This window comes from Rhinoraja longicauda, chromosome 39 (genome assembly GCF_053455715.1).
Source record: "Rhinoraja longicauda isolate Sanriku21f chromosome 39, sRhiLon1.1, whole genome shotgun sequence".
Classification (NCBI taxonomy): domain Eukaryota; kingdom Metazoa; phylum Chordata; class Chondrichthyes; order Rajiformes; family Arhynchobatidae; genus Rhinoraja; species Rhinoraja longicauda.
Window position 1 is genome coordinate 15834073 of NC_135991.1, and position 26967 is coordinate 15861039.

General features: G+C 49.8%; 1 protein-coding gene across 1 annotated transcript in view; it reads right to left on the bottom strand.

The window, feature by feature from the left end:
- LOC144611230 (calcium-binding protein 5-like) overlaps positions 1-7368 on the bottom strand; it is an 11128-nt gene extending 3760 nt beyond the window's left edge. The window contains exon 1 of the mRNA XM_078430273.1: positions 7332-7368. Within this exon, the coding sequence (XP_078286399.1) occupies positions 7332-7368 (37 nt within the window). The remainder of the gene's footprint in view (positions 1-7331) is intronic.
- Between the last annotated feature and the right edge of the window lie 19599 nt (positions 7369-26967).

Consider the following 26967-nt stretch of genomic DNA (forward strand, 5'->3'; position numbering starts at 1 on the left):
TAGGTTCACCAGGTTAATCCCCGGGATGGCGGGACTGTCGTACGAGGAAAGATTGGAAAGACTGGGCTTGTGTTCACTGGAGTTTAGAAGGATGAGAGGGGGATCTTATAGAGACGTGTAAAATTATAAAAGGACTGGACAAGCTAGATGCAGGAAACATGTTCCCAATGTTGGGGGAGTCCAGAACCAGGGGCCACACAGTCTAAGAATAAAGGGGAGGCCGTTTAAAACTGAGGTGAGGAGAAACGTTTCCAGTTGTGAATGTGTGGGATTCTCTGCCACAGAGGGCAGTGGAGGCCGATTCACTGGATGGGTTTAAGAGAGAGTTAGATAGAGCTCTAGGGGCTAGTGGAATCAAGGGGTATGGGGAGAAGGCAGGCACGGGTTACTGATTGTGGACGGTCAGCCGTGATCACAATGAATGGCGGTGCGTACAGGCTCGAAGGGCCAAATGGCCTCGGGTCCTCGATTCCCCTACTCTGGGCAAGAGACTCTGTGCGTCTACCCGATCTATTCCTCTCGTGATTTTGTACACCTCTATAAGATCGCCCCTCATCCTCCGGCGCTCCAGGGAGTAGAGTCCCAGCCTGCTCAACCTCTCCCTGTAGCTCAGGCCCCTCGAGTCCTGGCAACATCCTCGTCAATCTCTCTATCTTTTCCAGCTCGACGACATCTTTCCTGTAACACGGTGCCCAGAATTGAACACAATGCTCTAAATGCGGCCTCACTAACGTCTTGTACAACTGCAACGTGACCTCCCAATGTCTATACTCAATAGATACTGTACAAACGGCCTCACACAGTCGTGTGGATCACACCACCCAACACTTCTTTTTGTTTAACCAAAAATAGATTTATTCAAGTATTTACAATGCTATTTACAATACTAAATCATTCAAAAAACCCACCACCATAGTACAAATAAATGAAATATTCTTAAATAACTATTTCCCATCCTTGTTAAGGACACATTCAATAGACAATAGACAATAGGTGCAGGAGGAGGCCATTCGGTCCTTCGAGCCTGTACGCACCGCCATTCAATGTGATCATGGCTGATCATTCTCAATCAGTACCCCGTTCCTGCCTTCTCCCCGTACCCCCTGACTCCGCTATCCTTAAGAGCTCTATCTAGCTCTCTCTTGAATGCATTCAGAGAATAGGCCTCCACTGCCTTCTGAGGCAGAGAATCCCACAGATTCACAACTCTCTGACTGAAAAAGTTTCCGTTCTAAATGGCCGACCCCTTATTCTTAAACTGTGGCCCCTGGTTCTGGACTCCCCCAACATTGGGAACATGTTCCCTGCCTCTAACGTGTCCAACCCCTTAATAATCTTATACGTTTCGATAAGATCTCCTCTCATCCTTCTAAATTCCAGTGTATACAAGCCTAGTCGCTCCAGTCTTTCAACATATGACAGTCCCACCATTCCGGGAATTAACCTAGTAAACCTACGCTGCACACCCTCAATAGCCTTCCTCAAATTTGGAGGCCAAAACTACACACAGTACTCCAGGTGCGGTCTCACCAGGGCCCGGTACAACTGTAGAAGGACCTCTTTGCTCCTATACTCAACTCCTCTTGTTATGAAGGCCAACATGCCATTGGCTTTCTTCACTGCCTGCTGTACCTGCATGCTTCCTTTCAGTGACTGATGCACTAGGACACCCAGATTTCGTTGTACGTCCCCTGTTCCTAACTTGACACCATTCAGATAATACTCTGCCTTCCTATTCTTACCACCAAAGTGGATAACCTCACACTTATCCACATTAAACTGCATCTGCCATGCATCCGCCCACTCACACAACCTGTCCAAGTCACCCTGCAACCTCATAACATCTTCCTCACAGTTCACACTACCACCCAGCTTTGTATCATCTGCAAATTTGCTAATGGTACTTTTAATCCCTTCATCCAAGTCAATAATGTATATTGTAAATAGCTGCGGTCCCAGCACCGAGCCTTGCGGTACCCCACTAGTCACTGCGGTCCCAGCACCGAGCGTTGTGGTACCTCACTAGTCACTGCGGTCCCAGCACCGAGCCTTGCGGTACCCCACTGGTCACTGCCTGCCATTCTGAAAGGGACCCATTTATCCCCACTCTTTGCTTTCTGTCTGTCAACCAATTTTCTATCCATGTCAGTACCCTACCCCCAATACCATGTGCTCTAATTTTGCCCACTAATCCCCTATGTGGGATCTTGTTGGAGGCTTTCTGAAAGTCGAGGTACACCACATCCACCGGCTCTCCCCTGTCAATTTTCCGAGTTACATCCTCAAACAATTCCAGAAGATTAGTCAAGCATGATTTCCCCTTCGTAAATCCATGCTGACTCGGAACGATCCTGTTACTACTATCCAAATGCTCCGCAATTTCGTCTTTTATAATTGACTCCAGCATCTTCCCCACCACTGATGTCAGACTAACTGGTCTATAATTTCCCGTTTTCTCTCTCCCTCCTTTCTTAAAAAGTGGGAACTCCGCATGATGAAAACTCATGCCCGCCAACTTGAAAGACTCCGCAACAAAACAGGTCTCACAATTCACTCCCAAGCCTACAAAGACCACCTGCAGCACTACAAAGATGCCCTCTCCCGCGCCCACTCCACCTACTACTCTCAAATAATTCACTCTGGCTCCGGAAACCCCAAAACCCTCTTCTCTACAATAAACAAACTTCTCAGCCTCCTGGACACCATCTCCCAATCATTCACAGTTGACAAATGCACCACTTTCCTTTCATTCTTCCAAAGCAAAATAGACAGCATCTACAGCACCTTAAACACCAACGCACCTGCTCCCCCTCAAACCACCTGCCCCCCCTTATCCTGCCAACCCGTCTCAGTTCTCCCCAGTCTCCACCACCGACCTCTCTGACCTCTTCACAGGAATAAAAACTGCCACCTGCTCTCTGGACCCCATCCCCTCCAGCTTTGTCAAGGCCTGCCTTCCTGCTCTCTCTCCACTTATCACTGCAACAATAAACTCCTCCCTGTCCACTGGCATCGTCCCGCCATCCCTCAAAATCGCTGCTGTCACCCCCATTCTGAAAAAACCTGGTCTCGACCCTGACACCCCAAACAACTTCAGACCAATCTCCAACCTACCCTTTCTGTCCAAAGTTTTGGAACGTGCTGTAGCTTCACAACTCAAATACCACCTCTCTACCAATAACCGTATGAAACTTTCCAATCCGGATTCCGCTCCAACCACTGTACTGTAACTGCGCTCCTCAAAATCACAAACGACATTCTCCTCTCCTCTGACGCTGCCAACCTCAACATCCTCATCCTACTTGACCTCAGCGCCGCCTTTGACACCATAAATCACTCCATTCTCCTTACCCGACTTGAAACCTCCCTTAACATCACCGGCACAGCCCTATCCTGGTTCAAATCTTACCTCTCTGACAGGCACCAGTTCATCTCCATTAACAACTGTAAATCCCCCACCGCTCCCCTCCCCCAAGGTGTCCCCCAAGGCTCAGTCCTTGGCCCCCTCCTCTTCATCCTCTACCTGTTCCCCCTTGGTCAATTAATCCGCCGTCATGGTCTCAACTTCCACTGCTTCGCCGATGATATCCAGCTCCTCATCTCCACCAAGTCAATCTCCACCACCACACACTCTACACTGACAAACTGCATCACTGAAATAAAATCTTGGCTTCAATCAAATTTCCTCAAACTCAACTGCAACAAATCTGAAATCATCATCATTGGTCCAAAAACGCTCACTAAATCCACCCAAAACTTCATCCTCAACATTGATGGTCTCCCAGTATCCACCTCACCTCACATCCGGAATCTTGGAATCATCTTTGATCAAACCCTCTCCTTCGACAAACACATCAAACACATCACAAAGACAGCCTTCTTCCACCTCAAAAACATTGCCCGTCTCCGTCCATCCCTCTCCTCCACAGCTGCAGAAACCCTCATCCACGCCTTCATCACCTCCCGTCTGGACTACTGCAACAGCCTCCTCTATGGCGCACCCTCAAAAATCATCAGTAAACTTCAATACATTCAAAACTCCGCTGCCCGTCTACTCACACACACCTCGATCCGTGACCATATCAACCCCGTCCTTTATAAACTCCACTGGCTCCCCATCCCCCAGAGAATCCAGTACAAAATCCTCCTCATAACCTACAAAGCCCTCCATAACCTGGCCCCATCCTACCTGACCGACCTCCTCCACAGGCACACTCTCACCTGCACCCTCCGCTCTGCTGCTGCCAATCTCCTATCCCCCCACATCCGGACCAAACTCAGATCCTGGGGGGACAGGGCTTTCTCCATCGCTGCTCCCACCCTATGGAACTCACTACCCCAAACCGTCAGAGACTCCTCCTCACTCACCACATTCAAAACATCACTGAAGTCTCACCTGTTCAGTACTGCCTTCAACCACTGACCGTCACCTCACCTTCTGTCTCCTTTCTCTGTTCGTTTACTTATTTATCTATTTATTCACTTCCCTATGTTCTTTAAATCCCTGTAAAGCGTCTTTGAGTATATGAAAAGCGCTATATAAATGTAATGCATTATTATTATTATTATTAACATTAGCTACCCTCCAATCCACAGGAACTGACTCCACCTCCCGCCAGCGCGTAGTCCCTGCCTAACACCACCCGGGCACAGACGGACGGACGTAACCCCGGAAAAGGGGCGGGCAGCCGGCTTGGGCAGAGCCATCGTCAGCCTGGCATCGTGACTCGTGGAAGGCCAGCTTGGCCAGGCCCAGGAGCAACCCAACCACGACATGCTGAGGAAGGGTCTCCACCCGAAACGTCACCCATTCCTTCTCTCCACAGATGCTGCCCGACCCGCTGAGTTACTCCAGCACTCTGTCAAACGTCACCTATCCATGTTCTCCACAGATGCTGCCTGACCCGCTGAGGTACTCCAGCACTCTGTGAAACGTCACCTATCCATGTTCTCCACAGATGCTGCCTGACCCTGATGCTGAGTTACTCCAGTACTCTGTGAAACATCACCTATCCATGTTCTCCACAGATGCTGCCTGACCCTGATGCTGAGTTACTCTGGCATTGTGTGCTGATCTCCAAGCATGAAATCTTTGGCCCTCTAGCCTCTCCCCTATGCACACAGTGACCACAGAAGAGGATGGTGGGCGTGAAGTGCAGCCAGAAGGCAAGGGGCAGCCCCTCTAGATATTGGAGCTGGGGTTAGGGGTTATTGCACCTCGCACACTCCATGTACACGTGGAACACAGACTAGCATGGCAGACAGCTGGCGAGTGAAACAGGTTGCAGAGGACTCCTCAGTGCCCACAAAATCAGCATCAGTGGAGAAGGGAACATTTTGTGCTGTCCATAATCTGATGGTGGAGGAGCAATTATTCACACGAGGCAGAATCTTCATGCATCTGCCAAGGTGCACATTCACACAGGGCACTTGGCTGGCCCACTTTGATAGACACCTTAGCAAAGTGCTGGAGGGAGAGGAGCTGAGGGCCAAACTGATGTGCATGAGAATGTCCAGGCATGACTTGGCAACTTTGCACATGGCACAAGTGGGTGCTCAGTCTGAAGAAACGTCACCCATTCCTTCTCTCACAGATGCCGCCTGACCCGCTGAGTTACTCCAGCACTCTGTGAAACGTCACCCATTCCTTCTCTCCACAGATGCCGCCTGACCCGCTGAGTTACTCCAGCACTCTGTGAAACGTCACCCATTCCTTCTCTCCACAGATGCTGCCTGACCCGCTGAGTTACTCCAGCACTCTGTGAAACGTCACCTATCCATGTTCTCCACAGATGCTGCCTGGCCCGCTGAGTTACTCCAGCACTCTGTGAAACGTCACCTATCCATGTTCTCCACAGATGCTGCCTGACCCGCTGAGTTACTCCAGCACTCTGTGAAATGTCACCCATTCCTTCTCTCCACAGATGCCGCCTGACCCGCTGAGTTACTCCAGCACTCTGTGAAACGTCACCTATCCATGTTCTCCACAGATGCTGCCTGACCCGCTGAGTTACTCCAGCACTCTGTGAAATGTCACCCATTCCTTCTCTCCACAGATGCCGCCTGACCCGCTGAGTTACTCCAGCACTCTGTGAAACGTCACCTATCCATGTTCTCCACAGATGCTGCCTGACCCGCTGAGTTACTCCAGCACTCTGTCGATCTTGGGTGGTATTGCTGATAGTGAAGATGGATGTCAGAAATGGCAGCAGGATTTTGATCGATTGGCCAGGGGGGCTGAACAATGCAGAGAAATGTTGTGTTTTGGGAAGTCTAACATGTGCACCACCTGCACAGTGAATGGTCGGGCTCTGGGGAGTGTTGTAGAGCAGAGGGATCTAGGAGAGCAGGTACACAGTGCCCTGAAAGTGTGGCGTCACAGGTAGACAGGGAGTGTCGTAGAACAGGGGGATCTAGGAGCGCAGGTACACAGTTCCCAGGTAGACAGGGAGTGTTGTGGAGCAGAGAGGGATCTAGGAGCGCAGGTACACAGTTCCCAGGTAGACAGGGAGTGACGTAGAGCAGAGAGGGATCTAGGAGCGCAGGTACACGGTTCCCAGGTAGACAGGGAGTGTTGTGGAGCAGAGGGATCTAGGAGTGCAGGTACATTTAGAGAATTGTGTTCAGTTCATGTTACAGGAAGGATGTTGTTATGCAGGAAAGGGCGTGGAGAAGATTTATGAGGATTTTGCCAGGACTCGAGGGGCCTGAGCTACAGGGAGAGGGAGGTTGGGGCAGGCTGGGACTCTATTCCTTGGAGCGCAGGAGGATGAGGGGCGATCTTATAGAGGTGTACAAAATCACGAGGGGAATAGATCGGGTAGCCGCACAGAGTCTCTTGCCCAGAGTAGGGGAATCGAGGACCAGAGGACACGGGTTCAAGGTGAAGGGGGAAAGATTTAATAGGAACCTGAGGGGCAACGTTTCCACACAGAGGGTGGTGGGTGTATGGAACGACGCTTCCCAAAATGCATCCCCTCACACTGCTCTGTATTAAATCCCATCAACCATTCCTCTGCCCACCTGGCCAATCAATCCAGATCCTGCTGCAATCGTTCACAACCATCTTCACCATCTGCAAAACCACTCACTTTTGTATCAATGGCAAACTTGCTAATCTACCCTGTATGTTCTCATCCAAATTATTGATGTGGATGACAAACAGAAACGGGCCCAGCACCCAACCCTGAGGCACACCACTAGTCACAGGGTCCAGTCTGAGAAGCAACCTTCCATCATCACCCTCTGCTTCCTTTCATGGAGCCAATGTGCTGTCCATTCAGCTATCTCTCCTTGGATCCCAAGCGACCTAACCTTCCAGAGCAGCCTACCGTGTGGAACCTTGTCCAAGGCCTTACTGAGGTCCATGTACACAACATCTACTGCTCTGCCCTCACCCACCTTTATGGTCACGTCTTCAAAAGACTCAATCAGGTTTGTGAGACACGACCTCCCACGTACAACTATCCCTAGTCAACCCTTGCCATCCAAATGCATGTGTAACCTATCCCTCAGAATACTCTCCAGTAACTTACCAACTCCAGATGTCAAGCTCACCGGCCTGTAGTTCCCAGCATTCCCTGCAGCTGTTCTTGGAAAGAGGCACAACATTGTCATCCTCCAGTCTTCCGGCACCTCTCCTGTATGTAAGGACCACGCGTAAACCTTAGGCCCTGGAACACCACAACACAATAAATGACAGTACAATAAATTATCAGTGATCCTGGATAACCAGTCCATGGCAGTGCAAACCGGAGCATCGAAGCATTGAAAATAGGTGCAGGAGGAGACCATTCGGCCCTTCCAGCCTGTACGCACCGTCATTCATTGTGATCGCGGCTGACCATCCACAATCAGTAACCCGTTCCTGCCTTCTCCCCATACCCCTTGATCCCACTAGCCCCTAGAGCTCTATCTAACTCTCTCTTAAACCCATCCAGTGAATCGGCCTCCACTGCCCTCTGTGGCAGAGAATCCCACACATTCACAACTCTCTGTGGGGTGGGGTGAGTACGTGATGGACCGGGCAGTGTGTGGGGGGGTGTGAGTACGTGATGGACCGGGCAGTGCAGCGTAGGTTCACCAGGTTAATCCCCGGGATGGCGGGACTGTCGTACGAGGAAAGATTGGAAAGACTGGGCTTGTGTTCGCTGGAGTTTAGAAGAATGAGAGGGGGATCTTATAGAGACGTGTAAAATTATAAAAGGACCGGACAAGCTGGATGCAGGAAACATGTTCCCAATGTTGGGCGAGTCCAGAACCAGGGGCCACACAGTCTAAGAATAAAGGGGAGGCCGTTTAAAACTGAGGTGAGGAGGAACGTTTGCAGTTGTGAATGTGTGGGATTCTCTGCCACAGAGGGCAGTGGAGGCCGATTCACTGGATGGGTTTAAGAGAGAGTTAGATAGAGCTCTAGGGGCTAGTGGGATCAAGGGATATGGGGAGAAGGCAGGCACGGGTTACTGATTGTGGAAGGTCAGCCGTGATCACAATGAATGGCGGTGCGTACAGGCTGGAAGAGCCGAATGGCCTCCTGCACCTGTCGTCTATGTTTCTATACATCTAAATGGGAGTTTGAAGGGGCAGCTGTGTGCTGTGTTGACCACATCAGGCATTGCTGTAGCTGTTTATGCCTCAAGGGTGTCCAAGATTGCAGACTTGGACAGGTTGCCCGCTCTGACGATATCAGAGGTTCACGGAACACTGGTTGGGATGGGCGGCTGCCATACAGTATCAGCGGCATCTAAATGAGTGTGGGTATGAATGAATGCCAGGCCTGAGTGTGTGGGTATGAATGCCAGGGCTGAGTGTGTGGGTGTGAATGCCAGGTGATGTGCCCTGGGGCTGAGTGTGTGGGTGTGTATGCCAGGGCTGAGTGTGTGGGTGTGTATGCCAGGTGACGTGCCCTGGGGCTGAGTGTGTGGGGCTATATAAGGCTGTGTGCTGCTGCATTCATCAGGTAACGGAGCAAGCTTCACCATGATGTTCTCCATCAGCCTGGTGTTGGTGCTAGTCTGCATGCCACCTTTCATTAGCACAGGTAAGGCACATCCGCTCAGTGCTCCACAGCACAGCACAGCACAGAGCTCCACAGCACAGCACAGAGCTCCACAGCACAGAGCTCCACAGCACAGCACAGAGCTCCACAGCACAGCATAGCACAGCAGAGCTCCACAGCACAGCAGAGCTCCACAGCACAGCATAGCACAGCACAGAGCTCCACAGCACAGCACAGAGCTCCACAGCACAGCAGAGCTCCACAGCACAGCTCAGAGCTCCACAGCACAGCACAGAGCTCCACAGCATAGCACAGCACAGAGCTCCACAGCACAGCACAGAGCTCCACAGCACAGCAGAGCTCCACAGCACAGCACAGAGCTCCACAGCACAGCACAGAGCTCCACAGCACAGCACAGAGCTCCACAGCACAGCATAGCACAGCACAGAGCTCCACAGCACAGCAGAGCTCCACAGCACAGCACAGAGCTCCACAGCACAGAGCTACACAGCACAGCACAGAGCTCCACAGCACAGCACAGCTCCACAGCACAGAGCTCCACAGCACAGCACAGCTCCACAGCACAGCTCCACAGCACAGCTCCACAGCACAGCACAGCACAGCTCCACAGCACAGCACCACAGCACAGAGCTCCACAGCACAGAGCTCCACAGCACAGAGCTCCACAGCACAGCACAGCTCCACAGCACAGCACAGCACAGCACAGCTCCACAGCACAGCAGAGCTCCACAGCACAGCAGAGCTCCACAGCACAGCAGAGCTCCACAGCACAGCAGAGCTCCACAGCACAGCACAGCTCCACAGCACAGGACCACAGCACAGAGCTCCACAGCACAGCACAGAGCTCCACAGCACAGCACAGAGCTCCACAGCACAGCACAGCTCCACAGCACAAAGCTCCACAGCACAGAGCTCCACAGCACAGCACAGAGCTCCACAGCACAGAGCTCCACAGCACAGAGCTCCACAGCACAGCACAGAGCTCCACAGCACAGCACAGCTCCACAGCACAGCACAGCTCCACAGCACAGCACAGCTCCACAGCACAGCACAGCACAGCACAGCTCCACAGCACAGCAGAGCTCCACAGCACAGCACAGCTCCACAGCACAGGACCACAGCACAGAGCTCCACAGCACAGCACAGAGCTCCACAGCACAGCACAGAGCTCCACAGCACAGCACAGCTCCACAGCACAAAGCTCCACAGCACAGAGCTCCACAGCACAGAGCTCCACAGCACAGCACAGAGCTCCACAGCACAGCACAGCTCCACAGCACAGCTCCACAGCACAGAGCTCCACAGCACAGCACAGCTCCACAGCACAGCACAGCTCCACAGCACAGCACAGCTCCACAGCACAGCACAGCTCCACAGCACAGCACAGCTCCACAGCACAGCACAGCTCCACAGCACAGCACAGCTCCACAGCACAGCACAGCTCCACAGCACAGCACAGCTCCACAGCACAGCACAGTCTGGACAGCACTCCAGTCAGGTTAGTGGTTACAGGTTATCAATTACATGTTAGTGGTTATCAGGTACAGGTTACCAGTTACAGGTTAGTAGGTACAGGTTAGCAGTTATCAGGTACAGGTTACCAGTTATCATTCACAGGTTAGTAGTTGCAGGTTACCGGTTATCAGTTACAGGTTACCAGTTACAGATTAGCGGTAATAAGTTATCAGTTACTGGTTACAGGTTAGCATTTGCAGGTTACCGGTTATCGGTTACTGGTTACAGGTTAGCATTTACAGGTTACTGGTTACAGGTTAGCATTTACAGGTTAGTGGTCATAAGTTATCAGTTACAGGTTTACTGGTTAGCATTTACAGGTTATTGGTTACCAGTTACTGGTTACTAGTTACAGGATAGTGATTACAGGTTAATGGTTACAGTTTGGCAGTTACAGCTCACTGGTTCCAGGGGAGAGCGTGCAATCTCCCGTGGTCAGGATGGAACGTGGGTGTGTGTTGCTGTGAGGCAGCAACTCTGCCACTGTACACCCCCTACAGTTACTCCACCGCCTTTTGTGTAGGGATCACTGAGACATGGCTACAAGAGGACCAGGGCTGGGAACTGAATATTCAGGGGTACACAACGTATAGAAAAGACAGACAGGTGGGCAGAGGGGGTGGGGTTGCTCTGATGGTAAGGAATTATATTCATTCCCTTGCAAGGGGTGACATAGAATCAGGAGATGTTGAATCAGTATGGATAGAAATGAGAAATTGTAAGGGTAAAAAGACCCTAATGGGAGTTATCTATAGGCCCCCAAATAGTAGCCTCGACATAGGGTGCAAGTTGAATCAGGAGATAAAATTGGCGTGTCAAAAATGTAATGCTACGGTGGTTATGGGAGATTTCAACATGCAGGTAGACTGGGAAAATTAGGTTGGAAATGGACCCCAGGAAAGAGAGTTTGTAGAGTGCCTTCGAGATGGATTCTTAGAACAGCTTGTACTGGAGCCTACCAGGGAGAAGGCAATTCTGGATTTAGTGTTGTGTAATGATCCTGATCTGATAAGGGGACTAGAGGTAAAAGAGCCATTAGGAGGCAGTGATCACAACATGATAAGTTTTACTCTGCAAATGGAAAGGCAGAAGGGAAAATCGGAAGTGTCGGTATTACAGTATAGCAAAGGGGATTACAGAGGCATGAGGCGGGAGCTGGCCAAAATTGACTGGAAGGAGGCCCTAGCAGGGAAGACGGTAGAACAGCAATGGCAGGTATTCCTGGGAATAATGCAGAGGTTGCAGGATCAATTTATTCCAAAGAGGTGGAAAGACTCTAAGGGGAGTAAGAGGCACCTGTGGCTGACAAGGGAAGTCAGGGACAGCATAAAAATCAAGGAGAGGAAGTATAACATAGCAAAGAAGAGTGGGAAGACAGAGGATTGGGACTCTTTTAAAGAGCAACAAAAGTTAACTAAAAAGGCAATACGGGGAGAAAAGATGAGGTACGAGGGTAAACTAGCCAATAATATAAAGGAGGATAGCAAAAGTTTTTTTAGGTATGTGAAGAGGAAAAAAATAGTCAAGGCAAATGTGGGTCCCTTGAAGACAGAAGCAGGGGAATTTATTATGGGGAACAAAGAAATGGCAGACGAGTTAAACCGTTACTTTGGATCTGTCTTCACTGAGGAAGATACACACAATCTCCCAAATGTTCTAGGGGCCGGAGAACCTAGGGTGATGGAGGAACTGAAGGAAATCCACATTAGGCAGGAAATGGTTTTGGGTAGACTGATGGGACTGAAGGCTGATAAATCCCCATGGCCTGATGGTCTGCATCCCAGAGTACTTAAGGAGGTGGCTCTAGAAATAGTGGAAGCATTGGAGATCATTTTTCAATGTTCTATAGATTCAGGATCAGTTCCTGTGGATTGGAGGATAGCAAATGTTATCCCACTTTTTAAGAAAGGAGGGAGAGAGAAAACGGTTAATTATAGACCAGTTAGTCTGACATCAGTGGTGGGGAAGATGCTGGAGTCAATTATAAAAGACGAAATTGCTGAGCATTTGGATAGCAGTAACGGGATCATTCCGAGTCAGCATGGATTTACGAAGGGGAAATCATGCTTGACAAATCTACTGGAATTTTTTGAGGATGTAACTAGGAAAATTGACAAGGGAGAGTCAGTGGATGTGGTGTACCTCGACTTTCAGAAAGCCTTCGACAAGGTCCCACATAGGAGATTAGTGGGCAAAATTAGGGCACACGGTATTGGGGGTAGGGTACTGACATGGATAGAAAATTGGTTGACAGACAGAAAGCAAAGAGTGGGGATAAATGGGTCCCTTTCGGAATGGCAGGCAGTGACCAGTGGGGTACCGCAAGGTTCGGTGCTGGGACCCCAGCTATTTACGATATATATTAATGACTTAGACGAAGGGATTAAAAGTACCATTAGCAAATTTGCAGATGATACTAAGTTGGGGGGTAGTGTGAATTGTGAGGAAGATGCAATAAGGCTGCAGGGTGACTTGGACAGGTTGTGTGAGTGGGCGGATACATGGCAGATGCAGTTTAATGTAGATAAGTGTGAGGTTATTCACTTTGGAAGTAAGAATAGAAAGGCAGATTATTATCTGAATGGTGTCAAGTTAGGAGGAGGGGGAGTTCAACGAGATCTGGGTGTCCTAGTGCATCAGTCAATGAAAGGAAGCATGCAGGTACAGCAGGTAGTGAAGAAAGCCAATGGAATGTTGGCCTTCATAACAAGAGGAGTTGAGTATAGGAGCAAAGAGGTCCTTCTACAGTTGTACCGGGCCCTGGTGAGACCGCACCTGGAGTACTGTGTGCAGTTTTGGTCTCCAAATTTGAGGAAGGATATTCTTGCTATGGAGGGCGTGCAGCGTAGGTTCACTAGGTTAATTCCCGGAATGGCGGGACTGTCGTATGTTGAAAGGCTGGAGCGATTGGGCTTGTATACACTGGAATTTAGAAGGATGAGGGGGGATCTTATTGAAACATATAAGATAATTAGGGGATTGGACACATTAGAGGCAGATAACATGTTCCCAATGTTGGGGGAGTCCAGAACAAGGGGCCACAGTTTAAGAATAAGGGGTAGGCCATATAGAATGGAGATGAGGAAGAACTTTTTCAGTCAGAGAGTGGTGAAGGTGTGGAATTCTCTGCCTCAGAAGGCAGTGGAGGCCAGTTCGTTGGATGCTTTCAAGAGAGAGCTGGATAGAGCTCTTAAGGATAGCGGAGTGAGGGGGTATGGGGAGAAGGCAGGAACGGGGTACTGATTGAGAGTGATCAGCCATGATCGCATTGAATGGCGGTGCTGGCTCGAAGGGCTGAATGGCCTACTCCTGCACCTATTGTCTATTGTCTATTGTCTATTGCCTTGTGTCCCAGCCGCTGTGTGTAGTGATGAGTGTGTCCACACGCTGGGACACTGGGCTGGAGTGGCCAACGCTGTTCTCCTTCATCCACAGGTTACAGGAAAAATGACAAAGGTACAGACATAGCTCATTGTGCTACCGACCGCGACGCCCCATCCCCCCCTCCATCCGTGTCCCACCCTCCCTCCCTGAACCCCCACTCCCTCTCTCTCTCCCACACTCCCTCCCCCCCAGACTCAATCCCTCCCACACTCACTCCCTCCCCCCACACTCCCTCTCTCCCTCCCCCCGAGACTCACTCCCTCCCACACTCCCTCTCTCCCTCCCCCCACACCTCTCCCCCCATCCTCCTTCCCACATCCTTCTAAATTCCAGTGAATACAAGCCCAGTCTTTCCAATCTTTCCTCGTACGACAGTCCCGCCATCCCAGGGATTAACCTGGTGAACCTACGCTGGAGTACTGTGTGCAGTTTTGGTCTCCAAATTTGAGGAAGGATATTCTTGCTATTGAGGACGTGCAGCGTAGGTTCACTAGGTTAATTCCCGGAATGGCGGGACTGTCGTATGTTGAAAGGCTGGAGCAATTAGGCTTGTATACACTGGAATTTAGAAGGATGAGGGGGGATCTTATTGAAACATATAAGATAATTAGGGGATTGGACACATTAGAGGCAGGAAACATGTTCCCACAGTTTAAGAATAAGGGGTAGGCCATTTAGAACGGAGATGAGGAAGAACTTTTTCAGTCAGAGAGTGGTGAAGGTGTGGAATTCTCTGCCTCAGAAGGGAGTGGAGGCCAGTTCGTTGGATGCTTTCAAGAGAGAGCTGGATAGAGCTCTTAAGGATAGCGGAGTGAGGGGGTATGGGGAGAAGGCAGGAACGGGGTACTGATTGAGAGTGATCAGCCATGATCGCATTGAATGGAGGTGCTGGCTCGAAGGGCTGAATGGCCTACTCCTGCACCTATTGTCTATTGTCTATTATCCTTTAATTCTGAGGCTGTGCCCTCTGGTCCTAGACTCTCCCACTAGTAGAAACATCCACTCTACCCAGACCTTTCACTATTCTGTACGTTTCAATGAGGTCCCCCCTCATCCTTCTAAACTCCAGCGAGTACAGGCCCAGTGCCAACCAACGCTCATCATATGTTAACCCACTCATTGCTGGGATTGTGCTGCATAATCTGTGCAGCGCCCGTTGTCTGTGACTGAACAACGCACGGCTTGAATGTGTTCAGTGCCCTTGATTCCCTGAAGTCAACATTAACACCACTCCATTTATTCCACAGATGACGGATATGGGAGAAGCAAAGGTACACACATGATTCAGAGTTGATGGTTACCCCACTCTCATCCCCCCTCCTCACGCTCCCCCATCATCAAGATAAGGTCCAAGACAGTTGCTTGCCCCACTGGGACATCTACACAGTTGTACAAGACGTTGGCGAGGCCACTGTCACACCATTGTGCTCAGTTCTGGCCACCATGTTACAGGAAAGATGTTGTCAAGCTGGAAAGGATACAGAGAAGATTTACGAGGATGTTGCCAGGACTAGAGGCTCTGAGCTACAGGGAGAGGATGGGCAGGCTGGGACTCTATTCTTTGGAGCGCAGGAGGATGAGGGGCGATCTTATAGAGGTGGATAAAATCATGAGGGGAATTTAGAAGGATGAGAGGGGATCTTATTGAAACATGTAATATTATGAATGGAATGGAGTCAGGGGGTATGGGGAGAGGGCAGCAACGGGGTACTGGTTGTGAATGATCAGCCATGATCACATTGAATGGCGGCGCTGGCTGGAAGGGCCGAATGGCCTCCTCCTTCACCTATTGTCTACTGTGTATTGTCTACTCGCTGGAGTTTAGAAGGATGAGGGGAGATGTCAATGAAACTATCTAATGTCTGTCTCTCAACATCCCATTTGTATCTTGTAGGACACGGGGGCAGCTACAGTGATGGTAAGATTTGAACCACGTTGTCAGCCCATGCCAGACACTTGTGGAACCAACAACCTCACTGTTGTGTGTGAATGATGAAGGTGGGAGGCCAGAGCTGGGTGTGGGTGAATGGGAAGTTCACCACCAATGAGTGGCTTCACATATGATGAGCGTTTGTCAGCACTGGGCCTGTACTCACTGGAGTTTACAACCAGGGGGGACCTGATTGAAACACAGGATTATGAAAGGCCTGGATCGAGTGGATGTGGAGAGGATATTTCCACTGGTGGGACAGTCCAGGACCAGAGGGCACAGCCTCACAATTAAAGGCCGCTCTTTTACAAAGGAGATGAGGAGGAATTTCTTTAGTTAATGTGTGGAACTCATTGCCACAGAGGGCTGTGGAGGCCAAGTCAGTGGACATTTTTAAGGCAGAGATGGACAATTTTTTGATTAGAACGGGTGTCAAGGGTTATGGGGAGAAGGCAGGAGAATGGGATTAGGAGGCATAGAGAGATCAGCCATGATTGAATGGCGGAGTAGACTCATAGAAAATATGTTCAGGAGGAGACCATTTGGGCCTTCGAGCATGTACGCACCGCCATTCATTGTGATCACGGCTGATAGCGTCCACAATCAGTAACCCGTGCCTGCCTTCTCCCCATACCCCTTGATCCCACTAGCCCCTAGAGCTCTATCTAACTCTCTCTTAAATCCATCCAGTGAATCGGCCTCCACTGCCCTCTGTGGCAGAGAATCCCACAAATGCACAACTGTGGGTTAAAAAGTTCCTTCTCACCCCAGTCCTTGATTAGAACGGGTGTCAATGGGGAGAAGGCAGGAGAATGGGATTAGGAGGCAGAGAGAGATCAGCCATGATTGAATGGCAGAGTAGACTCATAGAAAATAGGTGCAGGAGGAGACCATTTGGGCCTTCGAATCAGCACCGCCATTCATTGTGATCACAGCTGACTGTCCACAATCAGTAACCCGTGCCTGCCTTCTCCCCATATCCCTTGATCCCACTAGCCCCTAGAGCTCTATCTAACTCTCTCTTAAATTCATCCAGTGAATCGGCCTCCACTGCCCTCTGTGGCAGAGAATCCCACACATTCACAACTGGAAAAGTTTCTCCTCACCTTAGTTTTAAACGGCCTCCCCTTTATTCTTAGACTGTGTGGCCCCTGGTTCTGGACTCCCCCAACATTGGGAACATGTTTCCTGGATCTAGCTTGTCCAGTCCTTTTATAATTTTATTCGTCTCTATAAGATCCCCCTCTCATCCTTCTAAACCCCAGCGAACACAAGCCCAGTCTTTCCAATCTTTCTTCATATGACAGTCCTGCCATCCCGGGGATTAACCTGGTGAACCTACGCTGCACTGCCTCAATAGCAAAGATGTCCTTCCTCAAATTAGGAGACCAAAACTGCACACAGTACTCCAGGTGTGGTCTCACCAGGGCCCTGTACAACTGCAGAAGGACCTCTTTGCTCCGATACTCAAATCCTCTCGTAATGAAGGCCAACATGCCATTAGCTTTCTGCACTGCCTGCTGTTTCTGCAGGTTTACTTTCAGTGACTGGTGTACAAGGACACCCAGGTCTCGTTGTACTTCCCTTTTTCTTAATCTGACACTATTGAGATAATAAGCTGCCTCCTTGTTTTTACCGTTAAAGTGGATAGCCTCACATTTATCTATATTATACTGCATCTGCCATGCATCTACCGACTCACTCAACCTGTCCAAGTCACCCTGCAACCTCCTAGCATCGTCTTCACAGTTCACAGTGTCACCCAGCTTTGTGTCATCTGCAAATTTGCTAGTGTTATTTATAATTCCATCATCTAAATCATGAATATATATTTTAAATAGTTGCGGTCCCAGCACTGAGCCTTGCGGCACTCCACTCTCCACTGCCTGCCATTCTGAAAAGGTCCCGTTTATTCCTACTCTTTGCTTCCTGTCTGCCAACCAATTCTCTATCCATGTCAGTACCCTACCCCCAATACCATGTGCTCTAATTTTGCCCACTAATCTCCTGTGTGGAACCTTATCAAAGGCTTTCTGAAAGTCCAGATACACTACATCCACTGGCTCTCCTTCATCCATTTTACTTGTCACATCCTCAACAAATTCCATAAGATTGGTCAAGGACTCTATTCTTTGGAGCGCAGGAGGATGAGGGGCGATCTTATAGAGGTGGATAAAATCATGAGGGGAATTTAGAAGGATGAGAGGGGATCTTATTGAAACATGTAATATTATGAATGGAATGGAGTCAGGGGGTATGGGGAGAGGGCAGGAACGGGGTACTGATTGTGAATGATCAGCCATGATCACATTGAATGGCGGCGCTGGCTGGAAGGGCCGAATGGCCTCCTCCTGCACCTATTGTCTACTGTGTATTGTCTACTCGCTGGAGTTTAGAAGGATGAGGGGAGATGTCAATGAAACTATCTAATGTCTGTCTCTCAACATCCCATTTGTATCTTGTAGGACACGGGGGCAGCTACAGTGATGGTAAGATTTGAACCACGTTGTCAGCCCATGCCAGACACTTGTGGAACCAACAACCTCACTGTTGTGTGTGAATGATGAAGGTGGGAGGACAGAGCTGGGTGTGGGTGAATGGGAAGTTCACCACCAATGAGTGGCTTCACATATGATGAGCGTTTGTCAGCACTGGGCCTGTACTCGCTGGAGTTTACAACCAGGGGGGACCTGATTGAAACACAGGATTATGAAAGGCCTGGAGCGAGTGGATGTGGAGAGGATGTTTCCACTGGTGGGACAGTCCAGGACCAGAGGGCACAGCCTCACAATTAGAGGGCGCTCTTTTACAAAGGAGATGAGGAGGAATTTCTTTAGTTAATGTGTGGAACTCATTGCCACAGAGGGCTGTGGAGGCCAAGTCAGTGGACATTTGTAAGGCACAGATGGACAATTTGTTGATTAGAACGGGTGTCAATGGTTATGGGGAGAAGGGAGGAGAATGGGATTAGGAGGCATAGAGAGATCAGCCATGATTGAATGGCGGAGTAGACTCATAGAAAATATGTTCAGGAGGAGACCATTTGGGCTTTCGAGCATGTACGCACCGCCATTCATTGTGATCACGGCTGATAGCGTCCACAATCAGTAACCCGTGCCTGCCTTCTCCCCATACCCCTTGATCCCACTAGCCCCTAGAGCTCTATCCAACTCTCTCTTAAATCCATCCATTGAATCGGCCTCCACTGCCCTCTGTGGCAGAGAATCCCACAAATTCACAACTCTCTGGGTTAAAAAGTTTCTTCTCACCTCAGTTTTAAATGGCCTCCCCTTTATTCTTAGACTGTGTGGCCCCTGGTTCTGGACTCCCCCAACATTGGGAACATGTTTCCTGCATCTAGCTTGTCAAGTCCTTTTATAATTTTATACGTCTCTATAAGATCCCCTCTCATCCTTCTAAACTCCAATGAATACAAGCCCAGTCTTTCCAATCTTTCCTCATATGACAGTCCCGCCATCCCGGGGATTAACCTGGTGAACATACGCTGCACTGCCTCAATAGCAAGGATGTCCTTCCTCAATTTAGGAGACCAAAACTGCACACAGTACTCCAGATGTGGTCTCACCAGGGCCCTGTACAACTGCAGAAGGACCTACACTTAAATCCTCTCGTAATGAAGGCCAACATGCCATTAGCTTTCTGCACTGCCTGCTGTACCTGCAGGTTTACTTTCAGTGACTGGTGTACAAGGACACCCAGGTCTTGCTGCACTTCCCTTTTTCCTAATCTGACACGATTGAGATTATAATCTGCCTCCTTGTTCTTGCCGCCAAAGTGGATAAGCTGACATTTATCTACATTATACTGCATCTGCCCACTTACTCAACCTGTCCAAGTCACCCTGCAACCTCCTAGCATCCTCTTTGCAGTTCACACTGCCACCCGGCTTTGTGTCATCTGCACATTTGCTGGTGTTCCTTTTAAAGAGACGTGGGAGTGGTGGAGCAGCATTGCCAAAGGGTTAGTTTGCAGGTTGAGTAGGTGGGATGCAGGCAGATGCAATATGAATATTAATATGCAGGGACTAGTGTACAACAGCATGGACGTAATGTTGACACTTGACCAGGTGCTGCTGACACCACATCTGGAATATTGGGAGCTGTTCTGGGCCCTGTATCTGAGGAAGGATGTGCTGGTGTTGGAGAGGGTCCAGAGGAGGTTTATGACAATGATCCCAGGAATGAGTGGGTTAATGTATGATGAACGTTTGTGGGCACTGGGCCTGTACTCGCTGGAGTTTAGAAGGATGAGGGGAGATGTCAATGAAACTATCTAATGTCTGTCTCTCAACATCCCATTTGTATCTTGTAGGACACAGGGACAGCTACAGTGATGGTAAGATTTGAACCACGTTGTCAGTCCATGCCAGACACTTGTGGAACCAGCAACCTCACTGTTGTGTGTGAATGATGAAGGTGGGAGGCCCAGAACTGGGTGTGGGTGAATGGGAAGTTCACCACCAATGAGTGGCTTCACATATGATGAGCGTTTGTCAGCACTGGGCCTGTACTCGCTGGAGTTTACAACCAGGGGGGACCTGATTGAAACACAGGATTATGAAAGGCCTGGATCGTGTTCAGCATTCAACACAATAGTCCCCAGCAGACTGGTTGAGAAGCTGCTGGAACTGGGGCTTAGCACCCCTCTGTGTGCCTGGGTCCTGGACTTTCTCACTGCCAGGCCCCAAGTGGTCAGGATGGGGGAACACACATCTAGCTCCCTCACCCTGAACATAGGATCCCCCCAGGGTTGCGTCCTTAGCCCCCTAATGTACTCCCTGTACACACATGACTGTGTGGCCAGGTTCAGCTCAAACTCCATCATCAAGTTTGCTGATGACACTGTGGTGGTGGGCCGGATCTCCAACAACGATGAGAAGGCCTACCGGGAGGAGGTGGCTGATCTGGCACTCTGGTGTCAGGACAATAGCCTCCTCTTGAATGTCACCAAAACAAAGGAGCTGATTGTGGACTTCAGATGGGCTAAACATCCAAGGACGTACACGCCACTGGAGATAAATGGGTCTACTGGGGATAGGGTGAGCAGTTTTAAATACTTGGGAGTCCGCATCACAGAGGATCTGACGTGGGCAACGCACATTGCCACACTGGTGGGTAAGGCAAAGCAGCGCCTTTACCACCTTAGACAGCTGAGGGAATTCAGAGTGTCTCTGAGGATCCTTCATTGCTTCTACTCTGGGGCTGTAGAGAGCATCCTGTCCGGCAACATTACAGTCTGGTTTGGGAACAGCTCTGCCCAGGACAGGATGGCCCTGCAGAGAGTAGTGCGTTCGGCAGAACTACACTCACCCCCCTGCAGGACCTATACATCAGGAGGTGCATGTTTCCACTGGTGGGAGAGTCCAGGACCAGAGGGCACAGCCTCACAATTAAAGGACATTCTTTTGGGAAGGAGATGAGGAGGAATTTATTTTAGTTAATGTGTGGAACAGAAGGCTGTGGAGACCAAGTCGGTGGATATTTTTAAGACAGAGAGAGACAAATTCTTGATTAGAACGGGAGTCAAGGGTTATGGGGAGAAGGCAGGAGAATGGGATTAGGAGCGAGATCAGCTACGATTGAATGGCGGAGTGGACTTGATGGGCCGAATGGCCTAATTCTACTCAGGAAAATTGTGAAATACGTTTAAACTGAGACAGTGGACTGGCAAAGGAGAGCATTTGAGGGAAGAACAGGGCTGAAGGGCCTGTATCTCCAAACTAAACTAGTGTGTGAACGGGGATCGCTGGTCGGCGAGGACGGACGGACCCGGTGGGCCGAAGGGCCTATTTCCGTGCTGTATCTCTAAACTAATCTAAACCCTCCTCCATCATCAAGAAAAGGTCCAAGACTGCTCCTTCCCCCACTGGGACAGGCACAGTATCTCTCCCTCCTGTCCCCACTCCCCCATTCAATCACAGCTGATTTATCTCTCCCTCCTACCCCCACTCTCCTGCCTTCTCCCCACAACCCCTGACACCCACACTGATCAACAATCTGTCTATCTCGGCCTTAAATATCTCCACTGACTTGTGGCCTCCATAGCCATCTGTGGCAAAGAATCCCACAGATTCACTACCCTCTGACTGAAGAAATTCCTCCTCATCTCCTTCCCAAAGGAACGTCCTTTAATTTTGAGGCTGTGCCCTCTGGTCCTAGACTCTCCCACTAGTGGAAACATCCTCTCCACATCCACTCTACCCAGACCTTTCACTATTCTGTACGTTTCAATGAGGTCCCCCCTCATCCTTCTAAACTCCAGCGAGTACAGGCCCAGTGCCAACAAACGCTCATCATATGTTAACCCACTCATTGCTGGGATTGTGCTGCATAATCTGTGCAGCGCCCGTTGTCTGTGACTGAACAACGCACGGCTTGAATGTGTTCAGTGCCCTTGATTCCCTGAAGTCAACATTAACACCACTTCATTTATTCCACAGATGACGGATATGGGAGAAGCAAAGGTACACACATGATTCAGAGTTGATGGTTACCCCACTCTCATCCCCCCTCCTCACGCTCCCCCATCATCAAGATAAGGTCCAAGACAGCTGCTTGCCCCACTGGGACATCTACACAGTTGTACAAGACGTTGGCGAGGCCACTGTCACACCATTGTGCTCAGTTCTGGCCACCATGTTACAGGAAAGATGTTGTCAAGCCGGAAAGGATACAGAGAAGATTTACGAGGATGTTGCCAGGACTAGAAGCTCTGAGCTACAGGGAGAGGTTGGGCAGGCTGGGACTCTATTCTTTGGAGCGCAGGAGGATGAGGGGCGATCTTATAGAGGTGGATAAAATCATGAGGGGAATTTAGAAGGATGAGAGGGGATCTTATTGAAACATGTAATATTATGAATGGAATGGAGTCAGGGGGTATGGGGAGAGGGCAGGAACGGGGTACTGATTGTGAATGATCAGCCATGATCACATTGAATGGCGGCGCTGGCTGGAAGGGCCGAATGGCCTCCTCCTGCACCTATTGTCTACTGTGTATTGTCTACTCGCTGGAGTTTAGAAGGATGAGGGGAGATGTCAATGAAACTATCTAATGTCTGTCTCTCAACATCCCATTTGTTTCTTGTAGGACACGGGGGCAGCTACAGTGATGGTAAGATTTGAACCACGTTGTCAGCCCATGCCAGACACTTGTGGAACCAACAACCTCACTGTTGTGTGTGAATGATGAAGGTGGGAGGACAGAGCTGGGTGTGGGTGAATGGGAAGTTCACCACCAATGAGTGGCTTCACATATGATGAGCGTTTGTCAGCACTGGGCCTGTACTCGCTGGAGTTTACAACCAGGGGGGACCTGATTGAAACACAGGATTATGAAAGGCCTGGAGCGAGTGGATGTGGAGAGGATGTTTCCACTGGTGGGACAGTCCAGGACCAGAGGGCACAGCCTCACAATTAAAGGGCGCTCTTTTACAAAGGAGATGAGGAGGAATTTCTTTAGTTAATGTGTGGAACTCATTGCCACAGAGGGCTGTGGAGGCCAAGTCAGTGGACATTTTTAAGGCACAGATGGACAATTTGTTGATTAGAACGGGTGTCAATGGTTATGGGGAGAAGGGAGGAGAATGGGATTAGGAGGCATAGAGAGATCAGCCATGATTGAATGGCGGAGTAGACTCATAGAAAATATGTTCAGGAGAAGACCATTTGGGCTTTCGAGCATGTACGCACCGCCATTCATTGTGATCACGGCTGATAGCGTCCACAATCAGTAACCCGTGCCTGCCTTCTCCCCATACCCCTTGATCCCACTAGCCCCTAGAGCTCTATCCAACTCTCTCTTAAATCCATCCATTGAATCGGCCTCCACTGCCCTCTGTGGCAGAGAATCCCACAAATTCACAACTCTCTGGGTTAAAAAGTTTCTTCTCACCTCAGTTTTAAATGGCCTCCCCTTTATTCTTAGACTGTGTGGCCCCTGGTTCTGGACTCCCCCAACATTGGGAACATGTTTCCTGCATCTAGCTTGTCAAGTCCTTTTATAATTTTATACGTCTCTATAAGATCCCCTCTCATCCTTCTAAACTCCAATGAATACAAGCCCAGTCTTTCCAATCGTTCCTCATGTGACAGTCCCGCCATCCCGGGGATTAACCTGGTGAACCTACGCTGCACTGCCTCAATAGCAAGGATGTCCTTCCTCAATTTAGGAGACCAAAACTGCACACAGTACTCCAGATGTGGTCTCACCAGGGCCCTGTACAACTGCAGAAGGACCTACACTTAAATCCTCTCGTAATGAAGGCCAACATGCCATTAGCTTTCTGCACTGCCTGCTGTACCTGCAGGTTTACTTTCAGTGACTGGTGTACAAGGACACCCAGGTCTTGCTGCACTTCCCTTTTTCCTAATCTGACACGATTGAGATTATAATCTGCCTCCTTGTTCTTGCCGCCAAAGTGGATAAGCTGACATTTATCTACATTATACTGCATCTGCCCACTTACTCAACCTGTCCAAGTCACCCTGCAACCTCCTAGCATCCTCTTTGCAGTTCACACTGCCACCCGGCTTTGTGTCATCTGCACATTTGCTGGTGTTCCTTTTAAAGAGACGTGGGAGTGGTGGAGCAGCATTGCCAAAGGGTTAGTTTGCAGGTTGAGTAGGTGGGATGCAGGCAGATGCAATATGAATATTAATATGCAGGGACTAGTGTACAACAGCATGGACGTAATGTTGACACTTGACCAGGTGCTGCTGACACCACATCTGGAATATTGGGAGCTGTTCTGGGCCCTGTATCTGAGGAAGGATGTGCTGGTGTTGGAGAGGGTCCAGAGGAGGTTTATGACAATGATCCCAGGAATGAGTGGGTTAATGTATGATGAACGTTTGTGGGCACTGGGCCTGTACTCGCTGGAGTTTAGAAGGATGAGGGGAGATGTCAATGAAACTATCTAATGTCTGTCTCTCAACATCCCATTTGTATCTTGTAGGACACGGGGACAGCTACAGTGATGGTAAGATTTGAACCACGTTGTCAGTCCATGCCAGACACTTGTGGAACCAGCAACCTCACTGTTGTGTGTGAATGATGAAGGTGGGAGGCCCAGAACTGGGTGTGGGTGAATGGGAAGTTCACCACCAATGAGTGGCTTCACATATGATGAGCGTTTGTCAGCACTGGGCCTGTACTCGCTGGAGTTTACAACCAGGGGGGACCTGATTGAAACACAGGATTATGAAAGGCCTGGATCGTGTTCAGCATTCAACACAATAGTCCCCAGCAGACTGGTTGAGAAGCTGCTGGAACTGGGGCTTAGCACCCCTCTGTGTGCCTGGGTCCTGGACTTTCTCACTGCCAGGCCCCAAGTGGTCAGGATGGGGGAACACACATCTAGCTCCCTCACCCTGAACATAGGATCCCCCCAGGGTTGCGTCCTTAGCCCCCTAATGTACTCCCTGTACACACATGACTGTGTGGCCAGGTTCAGCTCAAACTCCATCATCAAGTTTGCTGATGACACTGTGGTGGTGGGCCGGATCTCCAACAACGATGAGAAGGCCTACCGGGAGGAGGTGGCTGATCTGGCACTCTGGTGTCAGGACAATAGCCTCCTCTTGAATGTCACCAAAACAAAGGAGCTGATTGTGGACTTCAGATGGGCTAAACATCCAAGGACGTACACGCCACTGGAGATAAATGGGTCTACTGGGGATAGGGTGAGCAGTTTTAAATACTTGGGAGTCCGCATCACAGAGGATCTGACATGGGCAACGCACATTGCCACACTGGTGGGTAAGGCAAAGCAGCGCCTTTACCACCTTAGACAGCTGAGGGAATTCAGAGTGTCTCTGAGGATCCTTCATTGCTTCTACTCTGGGGCTGTAGAGAGCATCCTGTCCGGCAACATTACAGTCTGGTTTGGGAACAGCTCTGCCCAGGACAGGATGGCCCTGCAGAGAGTAGTGCGTTCGGCAGAACGCACCATGGGAACTACACTCACCCCCCTGCAGGACCTATACATCAGGAGGTGCAGATCCAGAGCAAGCAAGATCATGAGGGACCCCTGCCACCCCAGTAACGGACTGTTCCAGATGCTACTGTCAGGCAAATGCCTCCACTGTCACGCTGTGAAAACAGAGAGGATGAGACGGAGTTTCTTCCCACAGGCCATCAGGACTGTCAACTTTTATAACTCCAGAGACTAAATTGTTGTCTACACTATAGTAACTTATTAACTTTATTTATATGCTGTAACTGTAATTCTTTTTTGTGCACAATCCGCAGGCATTGCCACTTTCATTTCACTGCACATCGTGTATGTGTATGTGACAAATAAACTTGACTTGAGTAGATGTGGAGAGGATGTTTCCACTGGTGGGAGAGTCCAGGACCAGAGGGCACAGCCTCACAATTAAAGGACATTCTTTTGGGAAGGAGATGAGGAGGAATTTATTTTAGTTAATGTGTGGAACAGAAGGCTGTGGAGACCAAGTCGGTGGATATTTTTAAGACAGAGAGAGACAAATTCTTGATTAGAACGGGAGTCAAGGGTTATGGGGAGAAGGCAGGAGAATGGGATTAGGAGCGAGATCAGCTACGATTGAATGGCGGAGTGGATTTGATGGGCCGAATGGCCTAATTCTACAGGAAAATTGTGAAATACGTTTAAACTGAGACAGTGGACTGGCAAAGGAGAGCATTTGAGGGAAGAACAGGGCTGAAGGGCCTGTATCTCCAAACTAAACTAGTGTGTGAACGGGGATCGCTGGTCGGCGAGGACGGAGGGGAGGTCATTGTCTTTCTGCTTTCTGGACAGCACTCAACAAAACAGCGAGACCCATCTCAAACCTTCACACAGAGGGTGGTGGATGTATGGACCCAGCTGCCGGAGGAGGTAGTTGAGGCAGGGACTATCACAGCGTTTAAGTGACACTTGGACAGGTACATGGATAGGACAGGTTTGGAGCAATATAGGCCAAACGTGGGCAGGTGGGACTAGTGTAGATGGGGCATGTTGGTCGGTGTGGGCAGGTGGGACTAGTGTAGATGGGGCATGTTGGTCGGTGTGGGCAGGTGGGACTAGTGTAGATGGGGCATGTTGGTCGGTGTGGGCAGGTGGGACTAGTGTAGATGG